General features: G+C 44.2%; 3 protein-coding genes across 25 annotated transcripts in view; 1 reads left to right on the plus strand and 2 right to left on the minus strand.

Annotated features, from left to right (window-relative positions):
• Positions 1-732: 732 nt before the first annotated feature.
• On the minus strand, positions 733-5,964 carry maip1 (matrix AAA peptidase interacting protein 1). Its single transcript, XM_047369661.1, has 5 exons — positions 5,602-5,964; positions 2,537-2,608; positions 2,127-2,253; positions 1,393-1,546; positions 733-1,314 (listed from the first exon to the last, which is right to left on the minus strand). Exons 1-5 carry the CDS (start codon positions 5,899-5,901, stop codon positions 1,236-1,238), a joined length of 732 nt encoding a protein of 243 aa, XP_047225617.1. The 5' UTR covers positions 5,902-5,964; the 3' UTR covers positions 733-1,235.
• Positions 5,965-6,095: 131 nt separating this feature from the next.
• Positions 6,096-10,666, plus strand: tyw5 (tRNA-yW synthesizing protein 5). Of its 2 annotated transcripts, none has more exons than XM_047369659.1 (8): positions 6,096-6,253; positions 6,728-6,882; positions 6,987-7,056; positions 7,128-7,172; positions 9,453-9,590; positions 9,777-9,864; positions 9,956-10,072; positions 10,160-10,666. In XM_047369659.1, exons 1-8 carry the CDS (start codon positions 6,173-6,175, stop codon positions 10,456-10,458), a joined length of 993 nt encoding a protein of 330 aa, XP_047225615.1. In that variant the 5' UTR covers positions 6,096-6,172; the 3' UTR covers positions 10,459-10,666. The 2 variants fall into 2 exon arrangements, with proteins under 2 accessions (XP_047225615.1, XP_047225616.1); XM_047369660.1 differs by lacking the exon at positions 6,096-6,253 and adding an exon at positions 6,340-6,626.
• A 1,096-nt stretch (positions 10,667-11,762) lies between these two features.
• The window catches only part of lrrfip1a (leucine rich repeat (in FLII) interacting protein 1a), a 57,747-nt gene continuing 47,337 nt past the window's right edge, over positions 11,763-22,172 (minus strand). For 14 of the 22 annotated variants that reach the window (XM_047369832.1, XM_047369831.1, XM_047369829.1 and 11 more), the window contains 5 exons: positions 21,799-21,891; positions 21,519-21,611; positions 21,305-21,397; positions 21,050-21,194; positions 14,712-19,069 (listed from right to left, as the gene is read on the minus strand). In XM_047369832.1, the coding sequence (XP_047225788.1) occupies positions 15,990-19,069; positions 21,050-21,194; positions 21,305-21,397; positions 21,519-21,611; positions 21,799-21,891 (3,504 nt within the window). In that variant the 3' untranslated portion in view covers positions 14,712-15,989. Of the gene's footprint in view, positions 12,561-12,648; positions 12,754-13,142; positions 13,223-13,301; positions 13,414-13,496; positions 13,547-14,711; positions 19,070-21,049; positions 21,195-21,304; positions 21,398-21,518; positions 21,612-21,798; positions 21,892-22,172 lie in introns of those variants that run through there. The other 8 variants (XM_047369837.1, XM_047369834.1, XM_047369850.1 and 5 more) reach the window with 2 other exon arrangements.

Here is a 22,172-nt window from a genome sequence, read left to right on the forward strand (position 1 = left end):
TGTGTGTGTGTTAGTGTGTGTGTGTGTTAGTGTGTGTGTGTGTTAGTGTGTGTTAGTGTGTGTGTGTGTTAGTGTGTGTGTGTGTTAGTGTGTGTGTGTGTTAGTGTGTGTGTTAGTGTGTGTGTGTGTTAGTGTGTGTGTGTGTGTGTTAGTGTGTGTGTGTGTTAGTGTGTGTGTGTGTTAGTGTGTGTGTGTGTTAGTGTGTGTTAGTGTGTGTGTGTGTTAGTGTGTGTGTTAGTGTGTGTGTGTGTTAGTGTGTGTGTTAGTGTGTGTGTTAGTGTGTGTGTGTGTTAGTGTGTGTGTGTGTTAGTGTGTGTGTTAGTGTGTGTGTTAGTGTGTGTGTGTGTTAGTGTGTGTGTGTGTTAGTGTGTGTGTTAGTGTGTGTGTGTGTTAGTGTGTGTGTGTGTTAGTGTGTGTGTGTGTTAGTGTGTGTGTTAGTGTGTGTGTGTGTTAGTGTGTGTGTGTGTTAGTGTGTGTGTTAGTGTGTGTGTGTGTTAGTGTGTGTGTGTGTTAGTGTGTGTGTGTGTTAGTGTGTGTGTTAGTGTGTGTTAGTGTGTTAGTGTGTGTGTGTTGAACTGAAATGAATCAGGCTGGAATTAGATGTGGAGCTGACCCGTTTAGGTTGTCTGTAAACCCCCTAAAGTTCTGATGTTTTTAAATCTAATTGAAATTAAATGAAATCTGTTGTTCAAAATTTAAACTAAATAAAGAAAATTAAAAAGTGAAAGAAAATAAAATGTGGAATATTTTTTATTTGTGAAAACAATGAATAATGAGACACTTTTCTGTAGGAAATGAAAGATTCTATGAGAACAGAGTCAAACATTCAAGAGATCTGTCAAATCAACAGAACTGGGTCAGAATCCAGAGTTGATTTTCTTTCCTAACAAGTGATCCACCTTCAGCTTGTTTTATACTCAGTTAAAATACAGTCAGGAAGGTGAATATTTCACCTCTACAGTCTGATTCCAGAGGAGTCCCCAAACCTCGGGAGTGTTGACTCTAAGCTTCGCTGTCACTGGAGACAGACCAGAAATCAAACCCAGTTCTGGTGCAGTTGGTTCTGGCATCATATCAGCCGTGAGAAAATCCGTCTTCGCTGTGGTGCCGCCCTCTGAACTCCCAATGAGGAGCTGTGTCCCGTCTCCTCCTCTGAGAAGGATCTGAGGCTGGTTTCACTCAGTTCTGTTCTAACTGAAACGGACTCAACCTCAGAGCTGCTCTAAATCCAAACCTTAATCCAGAAGCTTCGAGTGCTCTATACGGGTAATGGTCCAGTCTGGAGGAACTCCTTTGGTGAACTCCCTCTGGAATCTGATCCAGAATAAAAACAGAAACATGACTTTAAGATTCTTCAGGTAAAGGAATATTCCTGCTGTTTCAGGAACCCACTCGTATATTGCAGTGAGCAGCCTCTTGGTCTCCGTTTCTCCTTCTCCGTCTTCAAGGGCCACCTTGAAGATCCGGGTTCCCTCCATGCTGTCGTCAGGAAGCCGAGCGTTCGTCAGGTACCAGAAACGCATCAGGATGCTGACAAACTTCCTCCCTGCAAATAAACATGGAGAACACCAACAGCAGATCAGGCTGGTGTTAAAGATGCAGAGGAGAGAATTTTAAGATAAAATGAACACTTTATTATTTTTTATGGTAAAATGCACAAAATATGAGACAAACACTGGAATTTCATGGGTTAACTCTGCCTGGAAATAAGAAGTCTTCTCTGTAGCGCTCCACCTCTTCCAGATTAACTGTAATCCTTCTCCATCAGATCAGATGATCTCCTCCATGTTTCTAGTGGTGGACTTTTATTTCCTATTTCTCTCTGAAAACCGTTCCAGGTTATGAAGCTCATGAAGTTCATCCAGAGAAAGCCAAAGTAAAGAGGGACTATTTAGAAGAATCTAAAACATTAAACATTGTTTGCTACATAATTCTATATAATTTAGCTTCATAGTTTTGATGTCTTCACTGTGCGTCTATCATGTAGAACATCACAGAAATAAGGAAAATCCATTGAACCTTTGACTGGTGGTGAACACATCAGGGTTTAGAACAAATTCATCTGAAATGTTTTGTTTCTTTTGGTGTTTTTACTGAATCTGTGAGAGAAACAGTTCCAAGCTTACCGTTATCATCATAGAAGATTCCAACGTCCCCCGGCGTCGTGTACATGATCTCATCTGGATCGGCAGACAGGGCTTTCTTATAGTTGGACGGCAACGAGGTGCACTTTTCCTCCAGTTTTCCAATCAGCTGCAGGAAGCAGGAAAGAGACGTAAATGCAGCAGCTTTTTCCTCCATGATGCTCAGAGGTCAAACTTCACTGAACAGAATTCATCTTTCTAAGCCCCTTTCTTATGCGAAACCACTGTGGAGTTACTGGTTCTGCTGGGCTCTGACCTGTTGGGCTCCTAAAGCAGACCCACTGTGACTGAGAGAATTTCTCCCTAACAGCTTTTAGAGGTAGCATGAAAAACACGTCTGAAATCATCTCGCTCTTAGCTGCTTCCTGGACCTTCTGCTTCTTCATACTCACATCTTTAGCAACGAGCCCCTCCAGAGCATCGAACTGACACTGAGACAGAAGTCTGGAAACATGGGAAAAGGCCTGCAGGACGGAACAGAGTCCAAATTATTAACAGAACAGAACCAACACATAGTCTACATCACTGATGGATGGATGGATGGATGGAAGGATGGATGGAAGGAAGGAAGGAAGGAAGGAAAGAAGGAAGGAAGGAAGGAAGGAAGGAAGGAAGGAAAGAAGGAAGGAAGAGGGAAGGAAGGAAGGAAGGAAGAGGGAAGGAAGGAAGGAAGGAAGGAAGGAAGGAAGAGGGAAGGAAGGAAGGAAGGAAGGAAGAGGGAAGGAAGGAAGGAAGGAAGGAAGGAAGGAAGGAAGGAAGGAAGGAAGGAAGGAAGAGGGAAGGAAGGAAGGAAGGAAGGAAGAGGGAAGGAAGAGGGAAGGAAGGAAGGAAGGAAGGAAGAGGGAAGGAAGGAAGGAAGGAAGGAAAGAAGAGGGAAGGAAGGAAGGAAGGAAGGAAGAAAAGAAGGAAGGAAGAGGGAAGGAAGGAAGGAAGGAAGGAAGAGGGAAGGAAGGAAGGAAGGAAGGAAAGAAGAGGGAAGGAAGGAAGGAAGGAAGGAAGGAAGGAAGAGGGAAGGAAGGAAGGAAGGAAGGAAGAGGGAAGGAAGGAAGGAAGGAAGGAAGGAAGAGGGAAGGAAGGAAGAGGGAAGGAAGGAAGGAAAGACGAGGGAAGGAAGGAAGGAAGGAAGGAAGGAAAGAAGGAAGGAAGGAAGGAAGGAAGAGGGAAGGAAGGAAGGAAGAGGGAAGGAAGGAAGGAAAGAAGGAAGGAAGGAAGGAAGAGGGAAGGAAGGAAGGAAGGAAGGAAGAGGGAAGGAAGGAAGGAAGGAAGGAAGGAAGAGGGAAGGAAGGAAGAGGGAAGGAAGGAAGGAAAGACGAGGGAAGGAAGGAAGGAAGGAAGGAAGGAAGAGGGAAGGAAGGAAGAGGGAAGGAAGGAAGGAAGGTCGGATGGATGGAAGGAAGGAAGGAAGGAAGGAAGAGGGAAGGAAGGAATGTCGGATGGATGGAAGGAAGGAAGGAAGGAAGAGGGAAGGAAGGAAAGAAGAGGGAAGGAAGGAAGAGGGAAGGAAGGAAGGAAGAGGGAAGGAAGGAAGGAAGGAAGGAAGAGGGAAGGAAGGAAGGAAGGTCGGATGGATGGAAGGAAGGAAGGAAGGAAGGAAGGAAGAGGGAAGGAAGGAAGGAAGGAAGGAAGAGGGAAGGAAGGAAGGAAGGAAGGAAGGAAGAGGGAAGGAAGGAAGAGGGAAGGAAGGAAGGTCGGATGGATGGAAGGAAAGAAGGAAGGAAGGAAGAGGGAAGGAAGGAAGGAAGGAAGAGGGAAGGAAGGAAGGAAGGAAGGAAGAGGGAAGGAAGGAAGGAAGGAAGAGGGAAGGAAGGAAGGAAGGAAGTGGGAAGGAAGGAAGGAAGGAAGGAAGGAAGGTCGGATGGATGGAAGGAAGGAAGGAAGGAAGGAAGAGGGAAGGAAGGAAGGAAGGTCGGACGGATGGAAGGAAGGAAGGAAGGAAGGAAGAGGGAAGGAAGGAAGGTCGGATGGATGGAAGGAAGGAAGGAAGGAAGGAAGAGGGAAGGAAGGAAGGTCGGATGGATGGTTGGAAGAAAGGAAGGAAGGTCGGATGGATGGAAGGAAGGAAGGAAGGAAGGAAGAGGGAAGGAAGGAAGGTCGGATGGATGGTTGGAAGAAAGGAAGGAAGGAAGGAAGAGGGAAGGAAGGAAGGAAGAGGGAAGGAAGGAAGGAAGGAAGGAAGGAAGGAAGAGGGAAGGAAGGAAGGAAGGAAGGAAGGTCGGATGGATGGAAGGAAGGAAGAGGGAAGGAAGGAAGGTCGGATGGATGGATGGAAGGAAGGAAGGAAGGAAGGAAGAGGGAAGGAAGGAAGGAAGAGGTAAGGAAGGAAGGAAGGAAGGAAGGAAAGAAGGAAGGAAGGAAGTTAGAGGGAAGGAAGGAAGGAAGAGGGAAGGAAGGAAAGAAGAGGGAAGGAAGGAAGGAAGAGGGAAGGAAGGAAGGAAGAGGGAAGGAAGGAAGGAAGGAAGGAAGAGGGAAGGAAGGAAGGTCGGATGGAAGGAAGGAAGAGGGAAGGAAGGAAGGTCGGATGGATGGATGGATGGATGGAAGGTCGGATGGATGGATGGAAGGTCGGATGGATGGAAGGATGGATGGATGGATGGATGGAAGGATGGATGGATGGATGGATGGATGGAAGGATGGATGGAAGAATGGATGGATGGAAGGAAGGAAGGATGGATGGATGAATGAATGGATGGAAGGAAGGAAGGAAGGAAGAGGGAAGGAAGGAAGGTCGGATGGAAGGAAGGAAGAGGGAAGGAAGGAAGGTCGGATGGAAGGAAGGAAGAGGGAAGGAAGGAAGGTCGGATGGATGGATGGATGGATGGAAGGTCGGATGGATGGATGGAAGGTCGGATGGATGGAAGGATGGATGGATGGATGGATGGAAGGATGGATGGATGGATGGAAGGAAGGAAGGATGGATGGATGAATGAATGGATGGAAGGAAGGATGGATGGATGGATGGATGGATGGATGGATGGAAGGATGGATGGAAGAATGGATGGATGGAAGGAAGGATGGATGGATGGATGGATGGAAGGAAGGATGGATGGATGGAAGGATGGATGGAAGAATGGATGGATGGAAGGAAGGAAGGATGGATGGATGGATGGATGGAAGGATGGATGGATGGATGGAAGGATGGATGGAAGAATGGATGGATGGAAGGAAGGAAGGATGGATGGATGGATGGATGGATGGATGGATGGATGGATGGAAGGATGGATGGAAGAATTGATGGATGGAAGGAAGGAAGGATGGATGGATGGATGGAAGGATGGATGGATGGAAGGATGGATGGAAGAATGGATGGAAGGAAGGATGGATGGATGGATGGAAGGATGGATGGAAGGAAGGATGGATGGATGGATGGATGGAAGGATGGAAGAAAGGATGGATGGAGCCAGCTGTGTGAAATCACCAGAACTCAGATTAAAGGTTAAACTCTGGGTTTCTACAGAACCTGCTTGGCGCCCTCAGTGAACTCCTCGATGCTGAACTCCTTGTCAAAGTAAGTCCTGATCAGAAAGTAGTAGATCCGGGTCCGAAACCAGATGAACGGGTTGGGGATCCCGACCACCACCACCTTCTGTTTCGGTTGTTCCCGATCCCGCCCCGAGCTATAGAACCGCCCGGCCGTGTGGTTGCCCTCCCGGTCTAGACAACACCGGTGATTGCGAACCAGATTCTTGTTTAAAACGAACCGAGTAAGTGTGAAGGCTGAGGGCAGCCGAGAATAACACCTGAACAGGCAGGACACCATCTTTTCGGTCCGCTTTACGTCTGCTTCCGGTTTGAAACAAGTAGCACAGACAACAAATACCCGCAGAAATAACATGTGTGACCCAGCTTCAAATGTCACCACAGCAAGGTACATTTTGCAATTAATTATAAAATAAATTCAGCTTTTTTTGTTTTTTTTTAATCTGTGATGTGTTTTTTTTCTACATGTGGGGAACATTGGCGAGGTAACACCAGCGGAAGTTGTAAGTCTAGAACTTCCGTGAAGAAAAAAGACTCCTAAATGATTTTAAATGGAGCTCCAGGAAAAAATAGCGGTTCCGATTTTCACTGAAGTGGACCGGGAGGTGTTTCTGAAGGAGGTCTATCCCGGGGTAAGAGAAAACAGCTCATTTAAGGCGCTTTTTTAACTCTTTGTGGATCCAAATAACATGGGAACCGTTTTCAATGCCACACCAACTCTTTTAACGTCACAACTGAATACAGAATCATCTGATCCTTCACATTTATTAGATACAACCAGAAACATGGGAAAGCTCTGTTTAAAAACTAAGTACACCTCATAGATCAACAGCTCTTAGTTGTTGTTGGAACGTCTTCATCAGTCTCTCAGGTCTTTGTGGAGGAATTTAGGATCGCACCCCCTAGTTATGACGTCATTAGTGATGTCTTTCCATCCTGGCATTGTTTAACACATGCTGGATTGCACCAAAGTAGCAAACGGCTAAATGTCCTGCCGTTATACAGGTGATCACACTAATGATTTCCAGTTAATTTCTTTAAGTCCTATGAAATCTTTATGGACAAAACTCTGATTCTGTATTTTCTGACGTCTCACCATTTTCCAGCGCGGACCGGCGGTCCTGAGGGGCGTGGATCTTGGTCCCTGCGTGGAAAGGTGGACGGTTGAATATCTTGGGATGAAAGGAGGTGAGAGGGAGGTGAAGATCCATGTCTCCACAGTAACTCAGATGGATTTTCTTCACAAAAACTTTGTCTACAAGTAAGCTCAGGTTTTATGTGTGTAAATAACTTTTAGCTGTAAATGGACCAACCTAAACCCTGAAGGCACAGCTTTCCGATCCACTGAATGTCTTTTATTAACAGGACTCTGCCATTTAATGAATTTGTTAGAAGAGCATCAGAGGCTAAACACTCTGACTTTTTCCTGTGTGAGGTAGGAATCGGTTCTTGGAATCAGTTTTTATTGTGGATTTTTCTTTAGTAAACTCCTGGCTTTCATTTCAGGATGAGAGCTACTATCTTCGATCACTGGGAGAGGACGTCCGGAAGGTAAAACTTTCCTATTTGTCTTCCTTTGGGAGGACAATATACAGGCCCTTCTCAAAATATTAGCATATTGTGATAAAGTTCATTATTTTCTATAATGTAATGATGAAAATTTAACATTCATATATTTTAGATTCATTGCACACTAACTGAAATATTTCAGGTCTTTTATTGTCTTAATACGGATGATTTTGGCATACAGCTCATGAAAACCCAACATTCCTATCTCACAAAATTAGCATATTTCATCCGACCAATAAAAGAAAAGTGTTTTTAATACAAAAAACGTCAACCTTCAAATAATCATGTACAGTTATGCACTCAATACTTGATCGGGAATCCTTTGGCAGAAATGACTGCTTCAATGCGGCGTGGCATGGAGGCAATCAGCCTGTGGCACTGCTGAGGTCTTATGGAGGCCCAGGATGCTTCGATAGCGGCCTTTAGCTCATCCAGAGTGTTGGGTCTTGAGTCTCTCAACGTTCTCTTCACAATATCCCACAGATTCTCTATGGGGTTCAGGTCAGGAGAGTTGGCAGGCCAATTGAGCACAGTGATACCATGGTCAGTAAACCATTTACCAGTGGTTTTGGCACTGTGAGCAGGTGCCAGGTCATGCTGAAAAATGAAATCTTCATCTCCATAAAGCTTTTCAGCAGATGGAAGCATGAAGTGCTCCAAAATCTCCTGATAGCTAGCTGCATTGACCCTGCCCCTGATAAAACACAGTGGACCAACACCAGCAGCTGACACGGCACCCCAGACCATCACTGACTGTGGGTACTTGACACTGGACTTCTGGCATTTTGGCATTTCCTTCTCCCCAGTCTTCCTCCAGACTCTGGCACCTTGATTTCTGAATGACATGCAGAATTTGCTTTCATCTGAAAAAAGTACTTTGGACCACTGAGCAACAGTCCAGTGCTGCTTCTCTGTAGCCCAGGTCTGGGGAATGCGGCACCTGTAGCCCATTTCCTGCACACGCCTGTGCACGGTGGCTCTGGATGTTTCTACTCCAGACTCAGTCCACTGCTTCCGCAGGTCCTCCAAGGTCTGGAATCGGCCCTTCTCCACAATCTTCCTCAGGGTCCGGTCACCTCTTCTCGTTGTGCAGCGTTTTCTGCCACACTTTTTCCTTCCCACAGACTTCCCACTGAGGTGCCTTGATACAGCACTCTGGGAACAGCCTATTCGTTCAGAAATGTCTTTCTGTGTCTTACCCTCTTGCTTGAGGGTGTCAATAGTGGCCTTCTGGACAGCAGTCAGGTCGGCAGTCTTACCCATGATTGGGGTTTTGAGTGATGAACCAGGCTGGGAGTTTTAAAGGCCTCAGGAATCTTTTGCAGGTGTTTAGAGTTAACTCGTTGATTCAGATGATTAGGTTCATAGCTCGTTTAGAGACCCTTTTAATGATATGCTAATTTTGTGAGATAGGAATTTTGGGTTTTCATGAGGTGTATGCCAAAATCATCCGTATTAAGACAATAAAAGACCTGAAATATTTCAGTTAGTGTGCAATGAATCTAAAATATATGAATGTTAAATTTTCATCATGACATTATGGAAAATAATGAACTTTATCACAATATGCTAATATTTTGAGAAGGACCTGTAGTATCTTATCTCCAACTCATCAGGTTCTTGTTGCTTTTTGTGGATCCTTTAAATGAAGTGAATGTTTACCTGGAAACAAGTGGAATAATCTCCTCCCAGTATCCTAATGTCCTGCTGTCGAGTGACACCAGTATGGATCAGAGCTTCGTCCACACTAATGAGGACGTGTTCTGGTGTTTCTGGTGTTCTGGTGAAGACGGGTTGAATTGAAAGGTGAAGTTCTGGATTTGGTGCTACATCAACATTCTAACTCTCTTCTGGTCATGAGATATGGACCCTGGGACCACCTAGAACCCACTGAAAAGACTGGTCTGGAGACACCTTGGGATCCCCCATGAGGAGCTGGAGAGTGTTGCTAGGCAGCAGATGTCATGGTTTCCCTCATGGACCAAAGCAGATGTATGTCCTGTGGGCCAAATTGGTCCAAAGTGCTGATCTGATATTTGTTAATGTTCTTGTGTCTCTGATCTTGTCTGCTGTGGTGATTTCTGAGGAAAACTTTCTAAAAGCAGATGGCCCATTCAGGGGAGGACAATCTGGGTTTTAGATGTTTTGGAACAAACATTTCTTGACTTTGATGATTTGGAAGTCCAATTTTCAGTCCATAGCCACACAAGCCTATCTGCACGCCTTCATTCCAGTCCTTCCAAGATGGTTCTTTCCTCACAGGAACCTGCCGAGCTGAGCAAACAGTTCCCGGACCTGGCTGAGGATTTTCACATCCCACGGTTCTTTGAGTCGGATCAGTTCTTCTCCAGCGTTTTCCGCATCAGCTCCCGTGGTCTGCAGCTGTGGACCCACTACGATGTGAGTTCTGCTGTTCGTTGAGACCGTGGGCGGTTGGACCTGCATGCAGTCCTCCTCACATTACTGGTTTTAGCATTTAGAAGCTTTACATGCAAACTGCTTTTTAAACTGTCCTTTACATAGTTTTAGATATTTGAAAACTTTACTCTGAGGAGATTCTTTTATTTTTGATGTTTGATCTTTAAGGTGATGGACAACCTGCTGGCTCAGGTCACAGGAAGGAAGAGAGTGGTTCTCTACAGCCCCCAGGATGCGTTACACCTCTACCTAAATGGTGCGACACAATGAAAAGATTGTTGGAAGTAAAACTGATCCATGTTTACACCCTGAGGTAAATGTGTTGTTTTGTTGATTGAACCCATCAGGTGATAAGTCAGAGGTCCTGGATATTGATGCTCCTGATATGAAACTGTTTCCTGAGTTTGTAAAAGCGAGGAGATACGACTGTGTGCTGGAGCCTGGAGATCTGCTTTTTATTCCTGGTAGGCAAATCCTGGCTTCAAAACACTTAATCTCCCCAAGAACCAAGAGTAAATTTAACAAGTCTCACACCGTCCCATCTTCCTCAGCACTGTGGTTCCATAACACCCTTGCCCTGCACTTTGGAGTCGGTGTTAACATCTTCTGGCGCCACCTATCTGCTGACAGCTATGACAAGAAGGACCCATACGGTAACAAAGACCCAGTGGCTGCTGCTCGAGCTCTGCAGACTCTGGAGAGGGGTCTGCATGCTTTGGACGAGCTTCCAGCTGAGTACAGGGACTTCTACGGCCGACGAATGGTCCAACGCATCCAGAAGCGAACTTACTGTCACAGTCCGGACTCAGAAACTACAATACCCAGAAGTCTCTCCAACAAACCTGGATGAGTGTGCAGAGATCTGTGAATTAACAGCCTGGAGGTTAAATGTCATTTTCTTTGGCCTTTTTGTGGCACAAAGTGTAAAAGTTGGTGACTTTTAGGGCGAGAGGTGGAGTACATTCTGGTCAGGTCACCAGTTATTTTGCCTCCTATTCCAGATTAAAATTAAAATGTATTGTTGTGATTGAAAATAAAAGTGAGTAGTATTTTTATAAGTCTATCTGTTGGTGTTAATTACTTCACTTGACTGAAGAATTAAAACACATTTTCACCAGTTTGTATTTAAGGCAACTGATCATTTTAGGATGTCTAAAACTGGCATCGCTGCTTAAATGTAGAGGACCTTGGATCAGTAGTTTACAATAATTTTTACAAGGAACGTTAATCGGATGGATAGCTAACACCGAAAGAGCCACTTAAAATCATGAACTTTGTACAAGGATTTGTCACAGTAAAGCAAAGCATGTTAATGTGGTTGTCTACCAGAACCTGTCGAGCCATCTACAGCCGGGTCAGAACTATCTGCTGACTATGAAAGGAAATGACTGCCAGAGTTCAACAATCAGATCTTAGTGTGTCACTGAAGAGCAACATACATCATGCTAGCGTATTAACTTTAACAGCTAGTTTCTTAAACGTTTACATGTTTGAAATATTTCACTTTTTTTCTAAACATTATTTTTCTGCACAGAAAATGAACAGAAATCTTTTAAATCACTGAACACCTTACATGCAGAAAAACTACGAATTTTCTGATAGGAACATAATTCAAACTTTAAATTACAAGATATTGGAGTATTGAAGATATTTAATGTGACATGTTTTAAACATCATGTACTATAGAATATATTTACTAATAATTTTAATACCTACTGTAAAATATTAGTATTTTTTCTTTTGTTAGATAATACGTGTTAGCATGCTAGCTAAGGTTAAAATATTGGCTAATAGCAGCTAGTGTTTGATAATCTGAGCCAACATGTTAATGTTGAAATATTAGCTACACCTAATATTAGCTTTTGAAGGGATTTAATGAGATTTCAACATTCTGATTATTTTCACAACATTAAACCTTGAGCACACGCTTTAGCTTCTGCCAATCAGTGTTTTTGCAGATTTCTTCGAATATTTTAGCTAATTTGTACAGGTTGACCATGGTTTCTGCTTCAGTTGAGCTCCTTCAGCAGTGCAGCTGTTGCATTGAGCATATATTATTATTATTATTATTATTAATATTAATAAGAGAATCACATTTAATGCTGTCCAAACATAAACAACACACCTGCTGCAACACAAAGTGGAAAAAGGAAGTGAATTGCTTTGATATTTTATTGCACAAAGATTACAATTCTTTATGTGTCCTTACAAACATTTTAAAGCTTTGTAAACAGTGAACGGCATCTCCCCAGTGTTTGGTATCTCCTGCTAACACCTCCTTAAAGTTCCTGTGGTTTCCTTAGCAAGTCTCAACGTTTCTATGATGGTGCACAAGAGCCAACCAGTGACCGACTACATGAAGCTGGAAGAAGCTCGGGGATGTGGCTGTATCTGCTGCGAGGGGCTTGTAGAGATCCAGTAAACTGCTTGCTACATTAAGGGCGTGATAGAGAGTTTATCCTATAAAGGTGTTGAGTTCATGTTCTTAGAAAATACTGAAAAATGTGTGGCTTCAGGCGGACGTGAGAGAACGGTCAGTGAGATGCAGCACACAGAGCCCTCTGTCTGAACTCCACCTGTAAATATGTTGAAGTGAAGCAGAAGAAACCTGGTGGAAGAGTTCACACACTGAATCGTTTGGGTTTAGGTTCTGTCTCCGTGTGCACAACGCTGAGCAGAATTCCTTGTTTCTGGGAAACAGAAAATGGCACGTTGCTTGTTGGAGTTGTGAACGCCGTCAGAATCAGGTTGGATTTTTCTGGCAGATTGCTGTCACAAAGGTGAAGGATGAATCTTATCCGTGTGAGTTGACGGGTTTGGGTTCACTGGAGCTGATGGGTTCTGTTACGGAGTCTGGGCCATGCCTCGGCTGGACTTCAGCTTCTCCAGTCTTTTATTCAGGTGGCTGTTGCTTGACTCAAGTTCCTCGATCTTATCCAGCGCGGTTCGCAACTGTTGGATCAGACAGAAACAGGAAAATCTCAGTTATTGTTTTTCAGAACAAAGCCCGTCTGAAGTTGGAGTTTTCAGAACTCCGTGCCTCTCTCTGCAGTTTGCGTTTCTCTGCCTTCAGCTCGTCCTCCACTTTCTCTGCGTTCTCCGCTGCAGATTTGTAACGCGTCACATGGCCCTCGAGTCTGGTTACCTGCAGACCAAAGAAATGGACTCAGAACACTGATGTGATGGACAGAACCTCGCAGACGTATTCATACCTGTTAATGTTTTTCACATTTGGCCATGTTCCAACCATAAACTTTAATGTTTCCTTCAGAGATTGTGAATGAAGTTAAGCTGAAGGTAAATTATTCATGATTTTTACATTTCTTTTACAATATTTTTCAAATGATATCTGAAAAGTGTGGTGTGCATAAAGTTATTTCTGATTTGTGAAAAACATTTGAAATGGGTCACGTGGTCCTGGTGTCTGGCACCCTGCAGGGTTGAGGTTCAAATGTGAATAAATGTGAAAACAGTTAGACTTGTGAAAACTTTAGTAAAATAACATAACGAGCTGACAGACAATCTCTTGCTCACGTTTTGCTCTAAAGCCGTCACTTCTTGTTCTGCCTTCACCAGTTTGAACTTCAGGTCATTGACCTGCCTGTTGGAGTCTCCTGGAGAAGATGTCAACCACAAGAAGAATGGTTATTAAAGAGAACCTACAAGGTTGTTCCCAAGCACTGGTTCACCTACTCTGTAATTCCATTATGTTCGGGTCGTTTCCATTTTCAGTAATTTCACCGTCTGGACTCAAACTGCTCTCTGTGCCGTTCTTCTGCTCCAGCTGGGCTTTTAGTTTCTTTATCTGTAAAAGACATAAAACATCACCTGCTTGAGAACGCAGCTAATCTCCTTTGGTTGTTTAAAAAATGCCTGAAGAAAAGTCACCTGTTCAATCATTTTTTCACGCTCGTCCACTAGTTTCCTCAAACGAATCTCTAAAAAAACAGAGCATACGCCCGTGAATCAATTTTTATGCAAGTTATCAATTCTTCATATTTTCTTTCCAAGCAGTCAGACGTTCCTGTTGTCCATTTAGGAGGTCTTCATCAGTAGTTCCTCAGGGTTTCTTTAAAAAGCATAAAAATTAATTCCTCTTGTTGCAGAAGTAAAATCTCCCAAAGAAACCATTGGAACAACCCAACTTATAGTTTATTCAGTGGACATGAGGAGCAGTAATTGTTCCTCATAAAATCATTGGTGCCGTACTAGGCATCTCTAATGTTTCATATAAAATAAATTAAACTGAAGCATTTTTGCTTGTTTAAGCTGATCAGTCTACAAACAGTTAATCAGTTTGCTGCTACTGTCCTGTAACCGGTGGGTTGCCGGTTTGAATCCCTGCTCTGGCCATCTCAGTCCTCAGAGCCTCTGTAGGAAACCTGTGGGATGAGCTGAAAAGAACAGAGCATCAGGCAAGAACCAGGACTCTGGACCATCTAGACCACCTCCAGTCCATGAGACTGACTGCCATACAACCTTTAGGTGCATCTCTGCCCCAACACACCTAAAGCTGGCAGAGTTACCTCCTCAGGATATCAGCAGGTTCTGCAGAGGCCTGGTAGCAAGACAATGATTGATTCAGGTGTGTTGGAACAGGGGCACATTTAAAAAGGTGCAGGAATACAGCTCAGAAGATCTGGAGTTGGAGAACCCTGATCTGAAGAAGATGTGCATAGAGGAAATATCTAAGATCCCTAAAATATCAGCAGGGATGCCCAAAACTAAATGTTGTTCATATGTTCATCTAAAAATAAATACTCAACTGAAACTGAGTGAAAAAGTCTCTAATGTCCACTGATGAAGATCGCCTTCAAGATTTCCAGGAGGGGATGAATCAAGATCTTACAGTACATCTCAGATAACAAAATTAATACAGCAATGATCCATTTTAAAGGGAAAAATGGGTGAACATACCAGAGGGGTGGGGGCAGCCAAGGAGATGGTGGGAAGGGAGAGCCAAGGCATGCAACACAGCAACATCCAGGAGGAGCGAGCGATGGGAGGTGTTTATCATGCACACACTGTGGAGAGGACACTTCCCCTCCACAGCTACATTCACACAGCCCAGTATACAAAGTCAGAGGAGCTGTTGAGTCTTCAAAAGCTTTCATTACATGTTTATTTAGAGCAATGTTTCAAACAGCTTTTAGTGCATCAAGATGCAAACATGTTCAAACAGGTTCTAAGCTCTACAAACCAAAGGCTGTAACAGAGGAGACATGTAGAAGCTGCTTTGGTTAAAGACATAATGAGAAAAACCATCTGTTTGTGTTACTGTAATAAAAACATTTACACAAGTAGATCCCTGGAAAGGCATGAAGACAGTAAATGGTGATCATGGCATAAATATGATATCAGTACAAGATAACAGAGGGTGAGATAAATGCAGCTCGGCTCCTAAAGTCTCTGAATGTCTCTCAGGTTCTTTGGTCTTGGTTGGTACTGATGTTTCTAATGAAGGTCATCTACAAACGTACATTCAGGTCATATTGTAATGAATCAAATGCTGAGGGGCTCTAAATATCCGATACCTTGTGGAGCTAAACTCAGACCACCAGGGGGGGGGCAATAAGCCACAGGTTTTCTGACCAACAGCAGAGCACCTAGGGGTTCTGATCTGATTCTGACTGAATTTGGCCCACATGCAGACCACAGATGGGTATACCAGTAATTTAATGTGCAAGCAGCTGGTTGGTCTGGAGTGACACCAGTGCTTAAGCAGCACCTAGTGGAGTTTGATTGGGTCACTTTGTGGGTTAGCATGAGGTTCTATGGTGCTTATGAGACTAAAATCTCCACAAGAGCCGAGACATTAGTTCTCTAAGAAAACATTATGTTTTTATTGGAGTTCTTGCAGCTTCTTAACAACTTCAAATCTTTCCTTCAGTGCTGTGATTGGTTTAAAACAGCTAAAGTTACTCCAGTGATGTATGATGCTGCGGGAGTTCTGCATCATACATCACTGGAGTTTCTAGTGAAGTTAGAACCTTGGTTTTTGGTCCTGCCACCTCATGGAGAAGCACAGATTTATCTGTTCAGGCCTGGAGGTTCTACTACACAGTACCAATGAAACAATGTGTGTGGATGCTCTCATCCAGCCTCTGGTTCCAACATCGAGTCACTGCGACATCAGACCCCATCAAACTCCACAAAGTGCCGCTAATGCTGTCTATGACTCAACCTCCCAAACTGTGGCTGCTGACCTTCACCTGCTGTCGGCTGCTTCGGGAACCGCCTGATAACACTAGTGATGCCACCTGATGCAGTGCTAGATGTTCCTGCTCCTTGCAAACTGCACCCATCTCTGGTGTTCATGTGGGCCATGTAGACCACTTCCTGAGTGTTGGACTATGGTCACCAACCATTATCATCTGCTGACTAAGACATCTTACAGTCCTCCTTACTCTTGCCTTTGCCCTTCTTTTTCTTTGGATCTTTCCCTGATTGTGGAACCTCTTTGGCACCAACGGTTTGTTCTGGAGTCTTTTGTGAATCCGAAGGCTGCTCGATGGCATCTAATCCTTCCTCAAGTGCTGAGGACTCCTCCTGCTTAACGTTCTCCACCCCTACAGTCGTGGAGTCCCCACAAGGCAGACGGTTATGAGGAGAAAGATCAGGTCCTTTTTCCAGCTGATCAGCCTTGTTAACATCATCCTCAGAAACCTTCTCCTCACCATCTTCTGCATTTGTCTCCGTGTTTCTCTGGCTAAGTTCTGAACTCTTCTTGCTGACGTCAGCTCCTTCTTCAACATCTTCCTGTTCAGGTTTGTCGGACACAACAGATTCGATTGCTGCTTCCATGTCCATGTCATCATAATCAAACGACTGTCCTTCATCTTCCTCTCCCTCCTCCTCGCCACTGTCCAGCTGTACATGAGGAGGTGAATCACGACCCTCAAAGTTCAGCTTGTCAGATTCGTTCCTCTGCTGAACTAGAGGACATTTTGAAGAGTTGATCTCATCTTTAAGTTCTGGATGTTCAGGAGAAGCTTCCTTCTCCTCTGAGGACTGGATCTCCTCCTGTTTGGGAGGTTGAGTCAAGACTGCAGCAGAATCAGTCTCTCTGGTTTGTGCTTTAGTTAGATCTACTCTTCCTGCCGAACTGCCCGGTTCAGGTGGATCTTCAGGTTCTCCTTCTTCTCCATTCAACTCTTCATTTTCTAAACGGTCTTGTTTTATCTGTGAATCATCATCATCATCTGGACAAATTTCTTCAGAGATCTCTGCCCTTGGTTCTCCATTGTTTGGCTCAGCTGCCTCCTCAGGACCAATTTGTGGTTCCTTCATGGAGGGGTTGGTGCTGCTAGAGGCTGATGGGTTCATGGGTTGATCTTCAGCGTCATTGTTTGATGATAATGATGCAGATTTTTCCTCTGTGATCTCAGAACCGTTTGTGGACTCCTCGTCAGGAACTTGACCATCCTCACGAACATGCGTTTCAGCTTCACCATCAGGGTTGTTAGCAATGTTCTCAGATGTCTCCTCATCTGCATCCAGAGCTTTTGACTCGGTGTGGATGTTTTTGTCACCAGAAATGTCTCCTTGTGAAGAGCTGTCTGCACTCAGAGTAAACTCTTTATCAGGATCTTCACTCTTCCCACATGTCAGGAGGCTTCCTTCTGGATCAGGACTGGTTGCAGAATCTGATGATAGCTTTGCATCTTCTTCACCCATTTGGGTCTCATCAGGCCCTTTGATTGTTTCAGCATGAGAAGAACCTTCTGTGGTTTCCAGCACTGATACAGTGCCCTCTGGTTCTGAAGTTTCTTCCTGGTTCTGTAGAACCTCATCAAGCTCCACTCTGCTATCATCAGGAGTTTCAGGTGATTCCACAGCATCAGCTTCTTCTAACATCTCAGTGTTCAAAGTTTTGTCTTGGTCATGGTCACCTGAAACAGGATCTGTGTTGGGTTCTTGGAGGCCTGAGATGGTAGAGTTGTCTTCATGTGATGCAAACTGTCTGTTAGGATCTTCTTTGCCTTTGGATGAGAGGAGATTTGGTTCTGGATCAAGGTCACATAAGAATTCATTTACTTCTTCTTCTGAAGTTGCTCTGCAATCATCTTCAGCCATTATGGACTGTGGTACAGATTCTTTGAGTGGATCATCTTGGAGGAATCCTTCAGGAAGTTCTGCAGCTTCTTCTGATTCCAGCTTCTCTGATTTTGGAGATTTTTCCTCACTATGTTCATCCTCAGAAAGCTCCAGTCTTGTTCCAGTATGACAAGATGTTTCAGAAGATCCCACCGCATCAGTTTGTTCCAACATCTCTTTGTTCACGGTTTTCTGTTCATCATCTAAAACGTGACCCGTGGTTGACTGTCGGACGCCTGAAATGTCTTCTCTTGTAGAGGCACCTTCACTCGATGTTGACCCTCTGTCAGGATCATCTTTGCTCTTAAATGTGAGAAGATTGCTTTCTGGATCAGGGCTGGTTATTTCGGCATCTTCTTCATCCGTTTCGGACCTCGTTACAGATTCTTTGAGGAATTCAACATGAGAAGAACCTTCAGTGGGTTTTTCTGGATCTTCACATTCTAGCTTCTCCGTTTGTGCAGTTTGTTCCTCGTTCTGTGTGTCGTCAACAAGCTCCACTCTTGTTTCTGTGAGACGAGGGCTCTTGGTTGATTCCAGAACATCAGCTTCTTCTAACATCTTCATGTTCATAGCTTTCTTGTTGTCATCAATATCTGAACCATGATCTGTGTTTGGTTCTGGCAGATTTCCCTTGAGAGAAAGGTTTTCATTGGGTTCAGGACTTTTTACTCTGTCAGGTTCTTGATTGTCCTGATCCAGTTTTGATACCATTAGGGTGGATCCACTGATATCAGGTTCTGGTGTGAGCCCGTTTTCCTTCTGGGTTCCAGCTCTTTGTTGGTCTTTGTTTTCATGAGTTCCCCCTTTCTTCTTGCCTTTCCTCTTCTTTTTCTTCTTCTTCCCTGAAGCTGTAGAAACCTGAGACTGGGGCTGACTTGGTGTTTCCTCAGCCTCATCTTTTTCTGCCTCCTCAGGCTCTTGTTGAGGTTCGGTGTTCGATCCATCTGGAACAGATTCTTCTGCTACACCTTCTGTCGTACCAACAGTTTCTGTCTCCATTAAACTTGGATGGCTGTTGCACTCACCCCCCTCAGACGTTTCCGTCTGTGGAACGTTTTCTTCAGAAGTCTGGATACGCTGAAGATCACGGCTGAGAATGATTACAGCTTTAGCTTTAGAGGCGGGAGAACCAGTTGGATCTACAGGTATCTGATTGTCGAGGTGACTTTCTTCAGAGTCGTGGACCTCAGTGGGTAAGGATGTCCCGTGTTCTTCTGGAGGCGGTTCATCACAGCTCGTTTGAGCAACATGACGCTCTGCATCAGGGCTCAAGTGATTCTCTTCGTCCTCCCCACGTGTTTCTTGTTGCTGCTCTGGATTCCCCTCCTCCTCTCTGCAAGCCCTGAACTCCGCTGTGCTGCCTGAGAGATCATGAAGAGCAAACGGTGATAGAAGGCCGACAAAAGGAGCTTTCTGCATTGTAAACTTCATCAGGAGGTGCATCAGCGGAAGGTAAGGGAAAGATAGAACGACTGACTGATTCTGTGGCCAGAAAGAGAAGCTCAGAGCTGAGATGTCCAAGAGAAGCGGAAGAAGCAGAAGAAGAAAAGAAGCCAAGAGGAACACCAACATGAAGAATGTTATTCCCCACCACCTGGGCAGGACCAGAAGGAAGCCTCGAGCTGAATTTAGGCAATAATTTAAAAGAAAAGTGTTGGAAACACACCAGGAGACGACATCTGAAAACCTCTTCAGCCCTGCCAGCGATCATAGACCAACACCCCTGACATTAGGAGACGAACCATTAAAGCCCGAGCAATAAATCATTCAGACAATGAAGGAGGAGGACATCTGCAGATGAGATGTTAGTTTCTACTCAACCGATGTCAGAGACAAGTCTCTACTTAAAGGAATAGTTCAACTGTAGGGCTTTAAGCAGTCGGTATATTACCTGCAGTTGATATGTCCTTTAACCAACTCCAGTTTGGTCTCTTGTAGAGACAGAACCGTAATATAGGACAAACTGTAGACCCTGTTGAGTATTTTAACATCTCTTCTATCCACCACATATAAAGCATGAGCTAGAGCGACTTCTTAGAGCCGAACAACATGTTGCTGTAAGGAAACTAACAGCAGACAGACAGAGACTTGCACGATCATTGCAAGGTTCGCCAATCTAATGTAAGCTATGCTGGTGACACCTCAGTTCGATAAACAAGAGGCTGCTGAGGCCAGCGGCCATCACAGTAACAATGCTGGTCAGAACTGCAGCCTAAATTGCAACGATTAACAAATGGTGAATTACAGGTGGACTGGGCTAGCCACAGAGAGCTTTTACATCCCTGGTAGGGTGCCAGTTTGCTACGTATCCAAACAGTTCTCCTGAATTCCGCCTCATTGGCCAGATTTCGATCTAAAATGCCACTTGATGAACTCACATTTGAGCTGCAGACTTTGCTTTTGCTCTTTGATGACTGAATTGGTGTTTTGAACGCAACGTTCTTAGTCTTTGGCAAGATTCAACTGACTTTATTCTTTCATGATTTATTACATATTTCTCAGCTTCAGACATGGGAACCAGCCTGAACACAGCCGAAGAGGTGAAGTTGGAAATATTGTGATATATGCAGTTTAAGCTGGCATCCCTCCACAGACACCCTTAATGCTCTACCTGCTCTATTGCATTCTGGGATTTGTAGTTTTAGGGGTGTGAATACTATATATACACACGGGCACTTTACTAACTGCTTACAACCTGCCCACAGAAACCTATTTCAATTAATACAAACTATCCCTTTGAAAGCTGGTGATTCTCTATATTTTTCTTCTGTTTTTCAAATAATCTCAACATCACAAGAACCTTTTTTGTTTAAACATTTTGTCTAATAAAGGACTGGAGCAGCTTCCAGTAAACCGTATTTAAACAGGAGTGGTCTGATTAGAAACTGTGGAGTTTCTCAGGGCTGTGTACTCAGTTCCGTACTATTTTCATTCTAAACAATATCTTCAGGAATTATTACATCTCATTTTATAATTAGACAAAGAATATTGCCTCATCACTAATGATAAAAAGGTCTATAATCTTGTAGCAGAATTTGCATGATTTTCCTTTGATAAACATACTTTAAGACACAGAAGAAAGTTTGTGTTTAAAACGTACGAAAACCAAGTAAATTCATCCTGTAAGCAAAATGTGAACTGTTTCTACTGTTAAAGCTCTAGAAAAACACCGAGCTTAAAAACAAAGCAGGCTTGAAATGACACTTCAGGAACACAAAGCAGAGACCTGAAGAGTTCACTCTAAGAAACACAAAGCATCAATGGAAACTGCATTGGGCACAAACACTTCAGTTAGTTGCACTCTGAGCCATGCAGGAAAAACAAGGAAGATGAGATTTTACCGAGCACACTGTTCCCTTCTGCTGGAGATGTCTGGGAATCCTGAGCAGACTGGGAAACCGGCTCTGCACCGGGAGACCCGTCGACTTCCGATTCTCCAACATCCCCATTGATGTTCAGGTCAGGTCCCAGGATTATTCCATGTTTCTGCACAGAACGGTCAGATGTTAGCACCATAGATGACAGGATAGAAAACAAAGAACTACTGTAGTAAAAACCAAACCCTTTTTCCAAAAAATGGATATCACACGGAGTACCTTCAGAATATCTTTCAGTTTCACCACCTCTTCTCTGAGCTCATCACGCTCGATTCGGATGGCGTCAGTATATTCTTTCTGTCGCTCTAACGCCTGAGCAGAGCCGGGTGGGAAGCAGAGTGCAGAGAGAGCGAACAGCAGAGTGAGAAGGTGGAGAATGGAAACATTTCATGCAAAGAAGGAACTTCATTAGTTTCAGGATCAGGGTTCATACCCCGATTTTTTTATCCTTCCACTCCACCGTCTCCTCGAGGTCAGATATTTCTCTAACGTAACCGTCTTGTTTCATACGCAGCTGACGGATCTCCTGAACGGCAGGAGCATGAAGGAAGAGTTGACAGGAAGAGGGAAAGCTGTGTGAGTATTTACTGCGTGCAAAAAGGAGGAGGATGTGTGAGAGCAGCCAAACGTGCAGCCTTTATGGACCCGGGTACAGTCAGGTTGGATTTCTGTGACCCATGAGCAGCTGGTTTCTGATGAGGAGGAATACTCACATTCAGCAGCTCTTCACTTTGCTTTAAAGTCTCCTTCATCTCGTTGAACTGGAACAGAAGCACACTGTGGGCGTGCTTCTGCCGCTCAAATTCCTGCAGGGAACAACACACCGGTGAGTAGGAACAGCTTCAGCTGGACTCAGGTGGGATGTTTGCATCCGATACGGCCAGGTCCAATCAGAATTGACTGTACTTTACTGTACTTTCATTCGGAAGGATCTCCTTCATTTGTCTTTACCCAGACAGATCACCTGAGAGGGATTACACGATGGATTTTACTGGACTTCTACATATCTAGATATCAGTCGGAGCCTTATGACGACATGTTTTGTCTAAATAAAACTGAACTGAACTGAATATCTGTTCCGATACAG

This window comes from Girardinichthys multiradiatus, chromosome 7, assembly GCF_021462225.1.
Source record: "Girardinichthys multiradiatus isolate DD_20200921_A chromosome 7, DD_fGirMul_XY1, whole genome shotgun sequence".
Classification (NCBI taxonomy): Eukaryota; Metazoa; Chordata; class Actinopteri; order Cyprinodontiformes; family Goodeidae; genus Girardinichthys; species Girardinichthys multiradiatus.